At 43.8% G+C, this 13917-nt stretch overlaps 1 protein-coding gene across 2 annotated transcripts in view; it reads left to right on the top strand.

Annotated features, from left to right (window-relative positions):
* Positions 1 to 13917, top strand: part of SQOR (sulfide quinone oxidoreductase) — a 47946-nt gene that overhangs the window by 17714 nt on the left and 16315 nt on the right. For both annotated transcript variants that reach the window (XM_047863593.1, XM_047863594.1), the window contains exons 2-4: positions 2606 to 2846; positions 5785 to 5955; positions 12342 to 12395. In XM_047863593.1, the coding sequence (XP_047719549.1) occupies positions 2613 to 2846; positions 5785 to 5955; positions 12342 to 12395 (459 nt within the window). In that variant the 5' untranslated portion in view covers positions 2606 to 2612. The remainder of the gene's footprint in view (positions 1 to 2605; positions 2847 to 5784; positions 5956 to 12341; positions 12396 to 13917) is intronic.

Genomic DNA, 13917 nt, shown 5'->3' with positions numbered 1-13917 from the left:
TTTCCCTACCAAACAGCAACCTCCAACTTGGTGGTTTCCTCCACTCCTCAGTCATTTAAAAAAAAAAAATCAAATTGAGTGATTTTTAAAATTTAAAAATCTAGAGTTCATTAAAGAACACTTGAGAAAATCACACAGAAAAAAGAGGAAAAAGCCAATTATAGTTATATCAAAACATTAATATTGAGGTGTCAGTACCATAAAAAAAATAGTTTGCCTTCTCTGGGAAGTATGGAAAATATATGTCTGAATTTTTTTCCTTTAACATCATCGCATAGGCAGTGTTTTGTTGCTGTTGATAAAGATCACAGAGACAGTAGAGTACAGTGGTGGTTTAAAACAGAGGCTGTGGCACCAAAGTGCCTGGGTTCAAATCATGGCCACCACTTACGGGCTTTTTCATCTTGAGGAAGTCACTTACCAGCTCCCTGGCTCGATTTTATCATCTGTAGAATGGAGATGATAATGGCATCCAGGTCACAAATTAAATGCTTGTGTAAAGGACTTAATAAATGTTACTTATCAAAATAAAGATTTTATTATAACATTAACATATGTATGTAGTAGACACTTTATAAAACACAGAAAAGCGGAAAAAATCAAAATCACCCATTATCTTACATAACCATACTTAACCTTTCTCCCTGATGTTTTGACGTTCAGACTGCTATTCCCTGCCCCTCCCTACCACATTAAATTGAGTCAGTCATAAATTCACGTTAGTTAAAACTGGGCCCCGAGCCTTCTCTGGCCAATGTGGAGTCTGTAGTTTTTTTCTGTAACCAGGATGTAATCAGAGCCAGTCCACAAGCCACTTAACTGAAGGTTCACCATATTAGGAATAAATATGTGAGAAATACTTGTGTAAAGGTTTTTTTTCTTTAGCATTATTAGTTATTTCCTTAGTCTGGAATCCCAGAAATGGAAATGCAGGGGCAACGGCTGAGAAATGTTACTTTCTAGAAGGGTCACATTGATTTTAAACTTCTAGCTACAGTTTATGAGCCTGCCCCACTTACTGTGGGCACCCAAATCCGCCCACCTCCCTAGCTTGGAAGTTGTGTGTTTGTGGGGGGCAGGGAGGGGGTGGTGGGGTGGGTACCCAAACCCTGGAATAGTTAATTCTAATTAAAATCAGCACTTGGCTCCTCCTTCCTACTAGGTTGATTCTGCCTCCTCCAGAGCCTTTCTTGCTTCCTTTTACATCCTTTCCCCCTCTTGGCTTTGTTTAATCCCCTCGTGTAGCCTTCTTCTTCTTTTGTTGGGGGAAAATCATACCATTAAATTGTTCCCAGTAAGAAGTTAGTGACCTCAGCCGCTGGAAGTGTTATCCCCCAGCTGTGTTTGCATTTTAATAAAGGGTTGTTGAACCCAGAGGACTAAACTTGATGGTGAAATTTGGGCCACGGAATACCCAGAGAAGGTGATATTTTTGAGTCTGGGCCCTTCACCTATTGGTAAGTAGGTGGCATCCAAGGTGTAGGGCCCCTTCTGTGGATGGGGTGAAGCCAGGGCCAGTTTCTGAGAAGCTTTCACTTTCTCACTGCCACTGCACTAACGGCTCAGCAAAGAGACACCTTTGCCTAAAGTTAAAGTGTGTCTCTGGGGGGAACTGGGAAGGAGAGATTGTTTACTGAATTGGATATAATAAAAGACCAGTCAGCAGCATGTGCAGATTCTTTACATAAAATATAACTTTATGATACCAGGCAGGGCTCCTTTTATGGCCTTTTAATCACCGGGTTGCAATTACCAAGGGTGTGGAGAGCTTTTGCTTATGTGTAGCCAGTGATTTGATTACACTGCATGTCCGTGAGCAGGCGGAGCCACGAGGCCTCTGAGTGGGGCCAACAGCCCTAGTTACCTTGCTCTGAACTCCAAGTTGTAGAAGGTGGGTTTCTTCTGGACTGTTTCTGTTTCATCAAGATCTGGGGTGCTCTTTATGGCAGGGAATTGTACAGGTGTCTCTTCGTGGACTCCTACATCTTTGATGGGCTCAAAGGTCAAAGAAACAGTTGTAGAGTGTGCCTGAGAGGAGAATGGGTGACACCCTAGGTTTATGGATGGACAAGGATAAGCGTTGGCTAATTATTATTATGATTATTATTATTTTAAGTTTATTTATTTATCTTGAGAGAGAGCAAATGAGCAGGGGAGGGGCAGAGAAAGAGAGGGAAAGAGAGAATCCCAAGCAGGCTCCATGCTGTCAGTACAGAACCCAATGTGGGGCTCCATCTCATGAAATGTGAGATCATGACCTGAGCCAAAACCATGAATCAGACACTTAACTGACTGAGCCACCCAGGCGCCCCAGTGTAGGCAAATTACTAGAACTTAAAAGGTAAGTTCTAGTTCAAACAAAAGTCCTAGGGGTCCTGAAAGAAGGAGGGAGAATAATAGGAAGCTTAGCCAATTATTAGCTATCAGTGGAGTGTTCTCAGGAGACTTCTGACCACAGCCGGATGGGAATATAAGGGTCTTGAGAATAGACAGTGGGAACCAACTAGAGCTGGTCAGACGCCAGCCCCCCCTTCCTGCATGAAAGAAAATGTTTTAGTCCCATAGGGTCCCTACCTTACGCACAGCCTTGTCTGCTCCTTTCCAGCCTGAAGATGACCCCATTGGCCACTGCGGTGTCTGGCCCCCGGGCCCGGCTCTTTGCCTGCTTCCTCAGGCTGGGTACTCAGCAGGCTGGCCCACTTCGGCTGCACACAGGGGCCAGCCTTGCAGCCAAGAACCACTATGAAGTGCTGGTACTGGGTGGGGGCAGTGGCGGGATCACCATGGCTGCCCGCATGAAGAGGAGAGTGGGTGCAGAGAACGTGGCCGTTGTCGAGCCCAGTGAGGTAAGTGTCCTTGTTCTGAGTACGTGAGTGTGTGTGCACGTGCACCTGTGTGTTCAGGGGTAGGTCATGGATGGCTGTCAGGCACTGTGTCGTCACGTTCCCAGATTAGTGCATCTCCTTCTGGGCACAAAAAGCAGGCTGTCTAAAAGGACTGGGAGAAGGTGGAGAGAGGGAGGGAGGGAGAAAGAGAGAGAGAGAGACAGAGAGGACAGATCTCTGGGCTGTTATGGTCTCCTTTGTGTTAGTTTCTGAGCATTGCTATAACAAATTATCACAAACTTTGTGGCTTAAAACAATAGATTTATTTGTTCACAGTTCTGGAGGCTAAGGTGTTAGTAGGGTGATGCTCCCTCTGAAGGCTGTGGAGGGGAGAGGGAGTCAGTCCCAGGCTTCTCTCCTAGCTTCTGGTGGTTGTGGACCATCCTTGGCATGCTTTGGCTTGTAGCTGCTTCATTCCAGTCTCTTCCTCCATCTTCGCGTGGCCTTCTCTCTGTGTGTCTTTAGTGTCTTCGTCTGACCTTATTATAAGGACACCAGTCTTTGGATTTAGGGCCTATTCTAATCCAGTCTGACCTCATCTTAACTTGATTACATCTGCAAAGTCCCTATTTCCAAACAAGATCACATTCACAGGCACTGGAGGGAGGACTTGAACATATCTTTTTGAGAGAGACAGTTCAACCCACAAAAGCTTCCCAATTCCAACCTAGCATCCAGAGGAAAATCAGTGACCATGGTACTTTCCTTTCTCCGTTCTAGTCTGGAGAACGGGTGATGAGTTGAGCAGCAGGGAGGCCTCTGGGAAAGGTGTTAGTGGGTTTGGGAAATTTAAATGCGAAGGTTTACAAATAGATAATAAAGCAGAAAAAGGTAGAGATACCAGAAAGGAAGTTGGGAAGTGTTTGTATGGCACTATTTCATGCACAACATTTTAAGGTGGTCCTCAAAGCTTCAGCAAAGCTTCAGCAAAATGATTCCAGAGTTTTGGGGGTTTGACTAAGGTTTCCTAAGGTACTAGGTATGTACCCATTGGGGCCTGTGCCCTTGGGAGGGAAGCAAAATGGATCCAATGCCTGTTTGGTGGGGAGGGCAGGTCAAGAAAAGCACACACCTTTTCAAGAAGTCTCCCCAGTTCCTCATGCACTGCCTAGGGCTTTGTTGTAATCTCTGTTGTAATCACTGTATGCTGTGATCTGAGAGTAGAGTAGAGGGGGTGTGCCCTACCATTTTCCTTTCTAAAGTGATTGATTCAGGATCCATGTTAAAATTTTTTTTTTAAATGTTTATTTTGAGAGAGAGAGAGAGAGAGAGAGCAAGCTGGGGAGGGACAGAGAGAGAGGGAGACAGAGGATCCAAAGCAGCCTCTGTGCTGTCAGTGTAGAGAGGGACGTGGGGCTCCCACAAACTGTGGGATTGTGACCTGAGCTGAAGTTGGCCACTTAACCGACTGAGCCTCTCAGGTGCCCCTGGATCCGTGTTTTAAATGACAGTGATCTGAGAGCTCTGTCAGGGGCCTGTGGTGTATTATAGCTAAGCCATGGGCAGGTCTCCCATTGGGGTTACTCTTTGTATGAGGGCTCTTCTGAAGCAATGGGCACAATTTAGGAGGCCAGAATCCTGGCCTCCTGGTCCTTCCCCGTGAGGAAGTTTGGGACAGGAGTCTTTCAAAGGTGCTGCCAGGGGCTCAGGGGTTTGGTACTTTCCCTCCTGTGTCCTGTGTTGTGATTGGAGGAGCTGATGCTTGTGTGTAGTCTGAAAAAGAGTCCGGGCTTCTATTTTTATTCCTTTTTCTGTTCAAGATGGAGTTGAAATGAGTAAGTTCTCACCATTGGAGGCGTCTGCCCCCCTCGTCTTTGATCACATCCATTACTGGCTGTAGGGAGATTGCAAAGCCATTTGTCATATCCTCTTTACTGCTCTGTGGCTGGCAACTCTGTCCAGCCAGATTAAGGCGTTTTGACAGTGTTGAGAGTTCTTGGTCCCCCAGGCCACTCCATGAGTGTATTGGGATTCTCAGAAGCCATTAGATCAATCTGCCCTTTGCCCATGAGTCTAGAACTTTCGAAACTAACTTATATCAAGAGAGGACCATTTGAAGCAGGAGAATTCCAGGACACAGTGGGAATTTGGCATTATAAGGTAGAATCTGGTGCCTACCGGCTTCAGGTGTAAAGCCTCAGAGAGAAGAGGAGGGTGTACTGGGGCTGATAGGGAATGTATGTAGTCTTCCATGGGCTTGGGAAACACAGTTGGAAGTTAAAGAAGTTTTGAGGGGCATCTGGGTGGCTAAGTCGGTTAAGTGTCTGACCTCAGCTCAGGTCATGATCTCGTGGTTCATGAGTTTGAGCCCCACATTGGGCTCTGTGCTAACAGCTCGGAGCCTGGAGACTGCTTCAGATTCTGTGTTTCCATCTATCTCTGCCCCTCCCCCACTCGCACTCTGTCTCTCTCTTAAAAATAAATAAATACTAAAATTTTTTTGTAATTAAAAAAAAAGAAGTTTTGAGACTCCTCAAAAATGGTTATAAACTTTCCAGACTTACTGTAGTCTCCAAATGCTTCTAAGGAACCATATTTAGGATTCTAGGCTTGATTTTCCTTTATGTCTGTGTGCATAAATGTATCCATCATGTATATGTATGTATGCATGTATATATAACATGTACGTGTTAAGCGCCAAGTCAACTTTGAGCAATAAATAATACAATGGTCATGAAACATAGTTGATGGCTTTTTTTTTTAAATGTTCTTGGCAGAATTCTTATGTTGGGTGACTGCCCTTCAAAGCTTAGCATAATGGGAGACACCAATGGAGGGAGGAGGCTAAACTTCCAAGACTTCTACTTGTGATGATCCAAGGGTTGGAAGGGAGTAACTGAGAGTCTAGATCATGCCTTTAATTTTAACCCTTTGAATCACCAAATACTTTGCTTCTCAGAGACATTTCTACCAACCAATCTGGACGTTGGTGGGTGCAGGTGCCAAACAGTTATCCTCATCAGGCCGTCCCACCGCGAGTGTGATACCATCTGGAGTAGAATGGATCAAAGCCAGAGTGATTGAGCTGAACCCAGACAAGAACTGCATCCACACGGACAATGGCAAGGAGGTAACCACTGGGGTCCTTTGGCTTTTGTTAATCAGGGCTTGTGTTAATGCACAACAGTTACCAAGCTAGACAGCTTCGTGGAGAGAGAGCAACATATATGAATGTGTGTTCATGGATGTATGTGTGTTGATACAGCATGAGGTGGGAAAGCATGTGGTGATTGGAGGATGGGGTAGACAAAAGGACTGAGTGATGCTGAATAAATGAACAACTAAGACATGTGTTTGTTGAACACCCACTGTTGCTCTGTTGCCTGGTACAGTATCTTGCATCTGAATGTTTATTCAACAAATACTACTGCTATGTGTTAAAATAGCAGGCACCTCCCTTCTTTTACCTTTGAAACAGCCAGCTTCTTTACCTGATGGCTGACCTCCCAGAGGAAGGGGATGTGGGAAAATATCCATCCCAGTTACACCAGGGGTTGCTATGCCAGAGTGATGAGGGACTGTGTGAGTCTGGATTGTACCAGGGCTAAGAAGATTTTCTGTGGCTAGAGCTTGAGGCTCTCAAGTGTTCAGTACCATTTAGAGTCTCCTCCCATCACCCAGAGATCAAAGCCCCTGTGTTTGACTGAGGGGATGAGGGCGGATGGTGAGATGATGGGCTCAGGAGGCATCTGCAGTGTCATGTCCTCTTGTCTGTTGCCATGCTCATGGCTGTGGCAGGCGGTGCACTCTGGCATTTTCACAGAGCTGTAGAATCTGGAAGTGGGTGGGGATCTGAAGGGTTTCAAGTCCAATCCCTTCCTCTAAGCAGGGGCTCATTGGTTACAGGCATTTGTAACCCTTCCTTGGGTCATGGATTTTTCTGAACACTTGAAAATAAGCCCTGTCTAGAAAATTCACATACATACCAAATTTTGCATTTAATTTCACTGAGTTCAGAGATTCTTGGTAGCTTTTTTCTAAACCCAGATCAGGAGTACCTGCCTTATAGCGTTATTGATCTTTGGCTCTCTAGCCAGCCAGCCAGCCTGCTTGTCTGTCTGCCTGCCTGCCTGCCTTCCTCTTCCCACAAATAATTATTAAGTATATTTTCTACTTTGAGAGAGAGACTGTGAGCATGATGGTGTGTAAGCAAGAGGGGGAGGGGCAGAGAGAAGGGGGGTGGGGAGAGAGAATCCCTAGCAGGCTCTGTGCTCAGCACAGAGTCTGACTCGGGGCTCAATGATGACCTGAGCTGATATCAAGAGTTGAAAGCTTAACTGACTGAGCCACCCAGGTGCCTCTTTCCCTTCCCTCTCCTTCTCTCCCCTCCCCTTCTTCTTTCATAAGCTCTATGCCCAATGTGGGGTCAAACTCATGACTCTGAGATCAAGAGTTGCATGCTCTACTGACTGAGCCAGCCAGGTACCCCTATTAAGCATCTTCTATAAGCTAGATACAGATTTAGGCATGAGTGAACAAAAAGAAACAAAAATCCTTACTGTCCTTGATTTTATATTCAAGTGGGGAAGGGCATCCGATAACTAATAGACATAGTAAGTAAATTATATAGTGTGTTAGAAGGTGATGAGTATTAGTGAAAATAAATACAGCAGAGTAACTGAGATTGGGGCACGTGGGGGAGGGATTGAATTTAAAATGGGTTGGTATTTACATGTCCCAGGGTCAAGGAGCTCTCTGATAACAAGTGATCCCTCTCCATTTTTTAGACAGACAGACAGACAGACAGACAGACATGTTATATGAAATTTTTGCCTTTACTGAGTCAGAATCCATTTCTGTAACTACTTTCATACTCTTCGTTAGACCCCCAGGGTGTTATTGGCCTTAATAATTTCTTGTCCCTTGTTTTATCCTGTAGCCTGGCCAAGAATATCTTTTCTTTTCTGTGGGAGAATCCTTCAACTATTTGAAGATGGCTCTTATCATCTGTGTAAATCTATTCTTCAGGTAGATTTGTGCCCCGTCTCCACTTTCCTCAATTCTTTCTCCTGTTTTGTGGTCTCTGATCCTCTCACTGTTCTCTCTACCCTGCTTTGGACATCATCTGGCTTGTTAGTGCCCCATGAAAAAGGTTGCCTGGAAGAATAGGCAACTTTACAGAATAGCCCAGAATAGAGTGAGATCATTCTCTCCCACAACTGGATATAGCCTAAGTTAGCATTTGCCTTTTTAGCAGGCAGTTACCACAATGCTGATTCATGCTGGGCTTGAGGTCAGTTCAAACTTCTGGGTGTTTTTCTCATATGAACCAATGTCAAGTCAGGCTATATACACACACACACACACACACACACACACACACACACACACACATAAATGTGCATATATTTACATACATATATGTACATGTATGTATATATATGTAGAAAGCCATATATGGATATGGAAATATGTAATGGATTAGAATATATATGTTCCATGTATTACATATATGATATATATCATATTCTATACATAATATATATATACATACATACTTAAAAATTATTTATCTCTCCCTGTTGATGAACTTATTTTCTCCAGCATCTCTAAGAGAACAGACAGAATTAAACAGAAGATTATTCATAGTTCACAAGTTTGAGCTTTGGGGCTCATTTCCTCTGCCAGTTCACTGCTTGTGGGACCAGGGCACCTGTCCCTGACAACATATATCACCTCTTTGGTACAGCAGTGCCTGCCTCCTTGATTAGACCCCTTCATATTACATGTATGGCTCAGAGTCCTTTGTGGTTGGGTTTGTGCATATCTTAAGAATCATAAACTTGTCCCATGTCTTAAGAATGAAAGGCACTGGTAGGTGTTCTCACTTCTGAGCCTTAGACATGTAAGGCTCAGACTCTTAGGAAAGTTGCAGGGTTTTGTTTTAGGGCTGGGGAAGAAATTGCCGTGAGCTGGCAGAACTTTCTTCCAAGATTTTATTAAGTATGTTAGCCAGATATCAGAGATCTGCATAAAACATCTCATGGGGGAGATGTTGTCTTGTTGGTTTTAGTTCCTCTTCCCAACTTGCCTGGATCTTTTGGATTTGTGACTCTGTCATCCGATTAACATTTTTCCCCTAGCCATTATCTATGATAGATTCATTTAAGTTCAGGGTTTTAATTTGGTAAAACCAAATCTCTGTCTCTAGAGAGCTTTTTCTAGCTCGCATCAATGAATCAACATTCTTCAGCAAATATTTTTTGCTAAAAATTTACCAAAATTATTCCATTCTTAGTTTACACTTCACTATTTTTTCAAGACTGAGTTGAAGGGATTGCTGAAATCCAGCCTCGTTGTGTCTCTGACTCTTCCCTGATGCAAGGGTCTCTGTCTGGAATGTGTCCCTTAGGCTCTGTGTGGGCTGGCCCTTGTCCTTCTCCAGACTTAACCTGATTCTGCTTCTGTTCTTTGTCTCATTTCTGCTCCAGTAGATTTTCCTTTCATTTCACATGCCTTGGCCTCCTTCTTCCCCAGGACATTTTCACATGCTGACTCTATCTCTTTGCCTAGCTAACTCCTACTTAGCTTTACCTTAGCTGTACCCCTTCAGGAAAGCCTTCCCTAACCTACTGGACTGGGTCAGGTATCCCCTGGACACGCTATCACAGCATTCTGTGATTTAGTAACTATTTGTGTGATTATCTGGTAATACCTATCTCACCCACTAGGCTGAATTCTTAGAGGGGTAGGAAATGTATCTTTCTTGTTTGGTGTTATCTGTCCAGGACCTAGCACAAGATCTGTCACATAGAAGGTGCTCCATAAATATTTGTGAACAAATTGTGTCTCAGTTTCTTTATCTGTATAAAATGGGATGAGTAATACCACTTCTACCTCATTGGGTTATTTTGAGGATTAAATGGATTAAAACATGAAGGATTAAAAAAATTGTTTTAATGTTTAATGTTTGTTTATTGTGTGTGTGTGTGTGTGTGTGAGAGAGAGAGAGAGGGAGAGAGAGAGAGAGAGAGAGAGAGAGAGAGAGAGAGAAAGCATGAGTGAGGCAGGGACAGAGAGAGAGAATCCGAATCCAAAACAGAATCCAAAACAGGCTCCAGACTCTGAGCTGTCAGCACGGAGCACCACATGGGACTCAAACTCATGAACCAGGAGATCATGTCCTGAGCTGAAGTCGGATGCTTAACTGACTGAGCCACCCAAGCACCCCAAAACATGTGAAGGATTTAGAGCAGTGCCCTGCACAGAGTGCATGCTCAAGAAATTGTTACTGTTATTATTTTTTAAAGAATACCTGAAAAAAAGAAACAGGAAATTCTTATTAAGTACCTACTGTGTGCCAGCATAGTTCTTGACTGCTGACTGACTGAAAGCAGTTTACAATCTGTGAACCTGTGTTGGAACTCTTTTCCCAAATCACTAAGAGACATTTGCTTAGCAAATGAGCCTAGAATTTTGCAATGGAGGACATCCTATCTACTAAGTTATTAGTATCAGAGTTTACTGCCCCCATTCCCCTGTATAAAATTAGAATATTTGCCTGTATTTAGCCTTCTGGCAATGTCTAGACTGTTCTCTGTCATTGCTCAAAAGTCTTGTCTACAAGTTTTTGAAATTCCTTAGAATTTAGATCATCTGGCCTCAAAACTTGAATTCATTCAGAAGGCTTGAGGCTTTCTTTTTGTTCTTTGCTCTCTTAGGGTTTATTCTCCCTTAATGATTTTTTTTTATAATCTTAAACTTGACAGTTACTAGTCCTTAAAAATAATCAATATTATGCTCTTATTAGACAGTCAGGGCAGACACAAACCAAAGGTTTTTCTTGTTGATAGTGTTCATGTTTTGCCTGTAGATCATCACCTCCCGCTCTGACCCCATGTCCCATCTGACCTCACATACCCTGAAGACTCAACATAGTTCAGTCAGGTAGTTAATGGGCCTGGTACACTTTCCTACAGAACAAGGAGTTTCAGGGCACAGCTGTCATGAATAGACAAATCATATGGAGGAAGATGTGTATATTATCCACTTTGAAAAATTATATATTTCATAAACAACTGAAACCATCCATCCATCCATCCATCCATCCATCCATCAAACATTACTGAGTTCCTCACTTTAATTTAGTGGCTGTGCTAGATTCTAGGAATATAAAGAATAAGACCTAACCTTTATCTTCTGGGAGTCGTCAATGTAGTGGAAGGAGACATTACCCCTATATAATAGCACCAGTGCTATAATGCATCATGTACACCACACTAAGAGAGCTCCCAGAAGGAGCCAGTGGGGAGGAATCATTGGAAGGCCTCACTGTAGAGGTGACCTTGGAGCTGAGCCTCCTGGATCCCAGGGCAAGACCTCTGCAGAAGCTTGCTGCCCATGGCTCCCCAGCCTGAGCGAAGCACTCTCTGGTCTTGGAGTTCTCTCTCTTCAATTGTGACCTGCTCTGCTCGCTGCTCTGCTTCTCCATTTAGTACAAGATTGTGATAATTAATTACAATCCATTTCTCCTTTCTGGGCTCCTGACTTTCATTACAATCATTCTCCACCTCTAGTTTTCAAGGCAAGTCCTCTTTCTTTCTTTCTTTCTTTCTTTCTTTCTTTCTTTCTTTTTCTTTTATGTTTATTTATTTATTTTGAGAGACAGAGAGACAGAGAGAAAGGGAGAGAGAGAATTCCAAGCAAGTTCTGTGTTGTCAGCACAGAGCTGGAGGTGGGGCTCGATGTCACGAACCATAAGATCATGACCTGAGCCAAAATCAAGAGTTGGATACTTAACCGACTGAGCCAACCAGCTGCCCCTGCAAGTTCTGTTTCTTTATATCCTTTTTGCTTACACTCTTCTGGCCTCAACTTGTCTTCCTTCTGATCTTAAACCCACATTTCCATCATGATAAATATGGATACTTTGCCCTTGGCATGAGTGATCACAATACCCATGTTTAAAGAGGGAGCTTTTAGGTTATAAATAGATTATTAAGTAAGATCAGGTACATTATGTCACATTTTTTTCCATGGCCCTCAAAAGAGCAGTTTCTCACAATGTTGGTCCAATCCACACGACAGGTCAGATTTGCTTGGGATTCACACATCACTCCATAGATTTTAAAGAAAGTTGATTGTCTTTTAAGATGAGGAAGTGATTCTCCCACCCCTCAGCATGAGAAAGTGTTAACACAGGCACCATACAAATAATTGTGACTTCTTTGTATCGCTGTCCACTATGTAAAAATACAAGAGTCTCAAGCCCTTGGCGGGGGGGGGGGGGGGTTTATACAATACAGTACTTGCAAAACACTGAGGTGTGAGGTGACAGAGAATGGCAGACATGATGGCAAACTGGAGTGTGCCTCCCTCCCTGTGCTCTGCCCATCACCCACAGCCTCAAGGCATACACATTAAAAAATGGAAACATGATGGTGGCCACACAGGGGTGGGGCTGAGGGCTGCCGCTCCTGGGATCCTGGTCTAAAATATTACTGTTTTGTGTTGCAGATCTCCTACAAATATCTTATTATTGCTCTTGGAATCCAGCTGGACTATGAGAAGGTACTATTTTAAGATTTATTTATTGACTTTTGAGAGAGAGAGAGAGAGAGAGAGAGAGAACACAGGGGAGGGGCAGAGGGACAGGGAGAAAGGGAGAGAGAATCCCAAGCAAGCTCTGCCCTGACAGTGTGGAGCCCACCACAGGTCTTGAACTCAAGAACTGTGAGATGATGACCTGAGCTGAAATCAAGATTCCGACGCTTAATGGACTGAGCTACACAGGCACCTGAGAAGGTACCGTTTTAAACTACTTCTGTGTTACACTGGTCTACTTATGCTAAGATCAAAAGCTGTATTTAGTTGCTTTGTATTCGTTTTGACAAGAAACAGTTCTAAGAGATCCTCTTAGTTTTGTTTTTGTTTTTTCTCTTCTCAGTGGTTGTTTTATGGTTTTTGAAAAATCATCTCTAAGATTCTGTCAGTGATAATGATATATTTTAGCTTTAAGCTTTAATCTGAGTTTAGTGTGTCCATCCCTAATGGCAGTTCTTGCAAAACAGCAGGCTTTTTCACACTCACAGGAAAACTACCTTGCTGTGTAGGACTGAGTTGCCTCTTCCCCTCCCAAGCTCCGTGGAGTCCCTGCAGTGTGAGGTCCTGCTCCCTGGCCAGCTCGGCCAAAGGGGGAGTGAGGTCTCCTCTCTTTCTGTGACTCTCCCTGCCCCTCTCTGCTCCCGAGTTCCCAGGGAAGCAACTTGAATTGGATGAGGAGTCATAAACGGCCCTTTGTGACCAGTCTCCCTAAAATAAACCTGGTTACCACTTTGTGGCACCTTTTTCCTTGACAACAATGTCTTCGAACTAGAGAAAAGTGATGAGGGAGATAAAAGATCAGCTGTTTGTTTGTCTCTTGGATAGTGCGTTTTGCTTTGGGAACCAGGAAGTATGGAGGTCATGTGAGAAGAACCCTAGGCAGTGGTCAGGAGCCTCGGCATCTGGTTCTGTAAGATTCTAGGTGGGTCTCTCAACCTTGCTCTCCTCAGTTTCCTCGTCTGTGCCTAGGAGCCAGTACTGTTTTCCCACCTGCCTCAGAGGCATGCAGCGAATATCCACTGTTAGCATGGGGTGAAACTTCAGAAACATTAAAATACAAGGTGATCCTATAATAATAATGATAATCATACTGATGATGATTGTTGAGACTGCTGATATTAAAACTACTTAAACTGCAGCAGGAGATATGATCAGAGAAATGGTTGCTTTTTACACTGAGGAGGAGACCATAGCCCTCTGTTTCCTTGAGAGCTGAGGGATGGGTGTCGAGTGGTGGCCCTATGGCCTGGAGAGCAGCCTGGCAGGGTTCTGAAGGACCAGTGCATCTTGATGACTGTTGTTTGACAGTTCTCTGCTCTTGCTGGAAGAACTGGTGCCTGAGTCTCAACTCAATCTATTCCATCTTCATTGTCCTCTATCAACCTCCTAACATTTAGGACAAGCGCCCAGGTAATCTTCCTGGCAGGAATACACTAACACTTATGGAGCACTTACTTTGTGGGTGTTATTTTCCCAAGCGCTTTCCATG

This window comes from Prionailurus viverrinus, chromosome B3, assembly GCF_022837055.1.
Source record: "Prionailurus viverrinus isolate Anna chromosome B3, UM_Priviv_1.0, whole genome shotgun sequence".
Lineage (NCBI taxonomy): Eukaryota > Metazoa > Chordata > Mammalia > Carnivora > Felidae > Prionailurus > Prionailurus viverrinus.
Note: the sequence above shows the minus strand (reverse complement) of the source record. Positions and strands in the feature narration are given on the sequence as shown.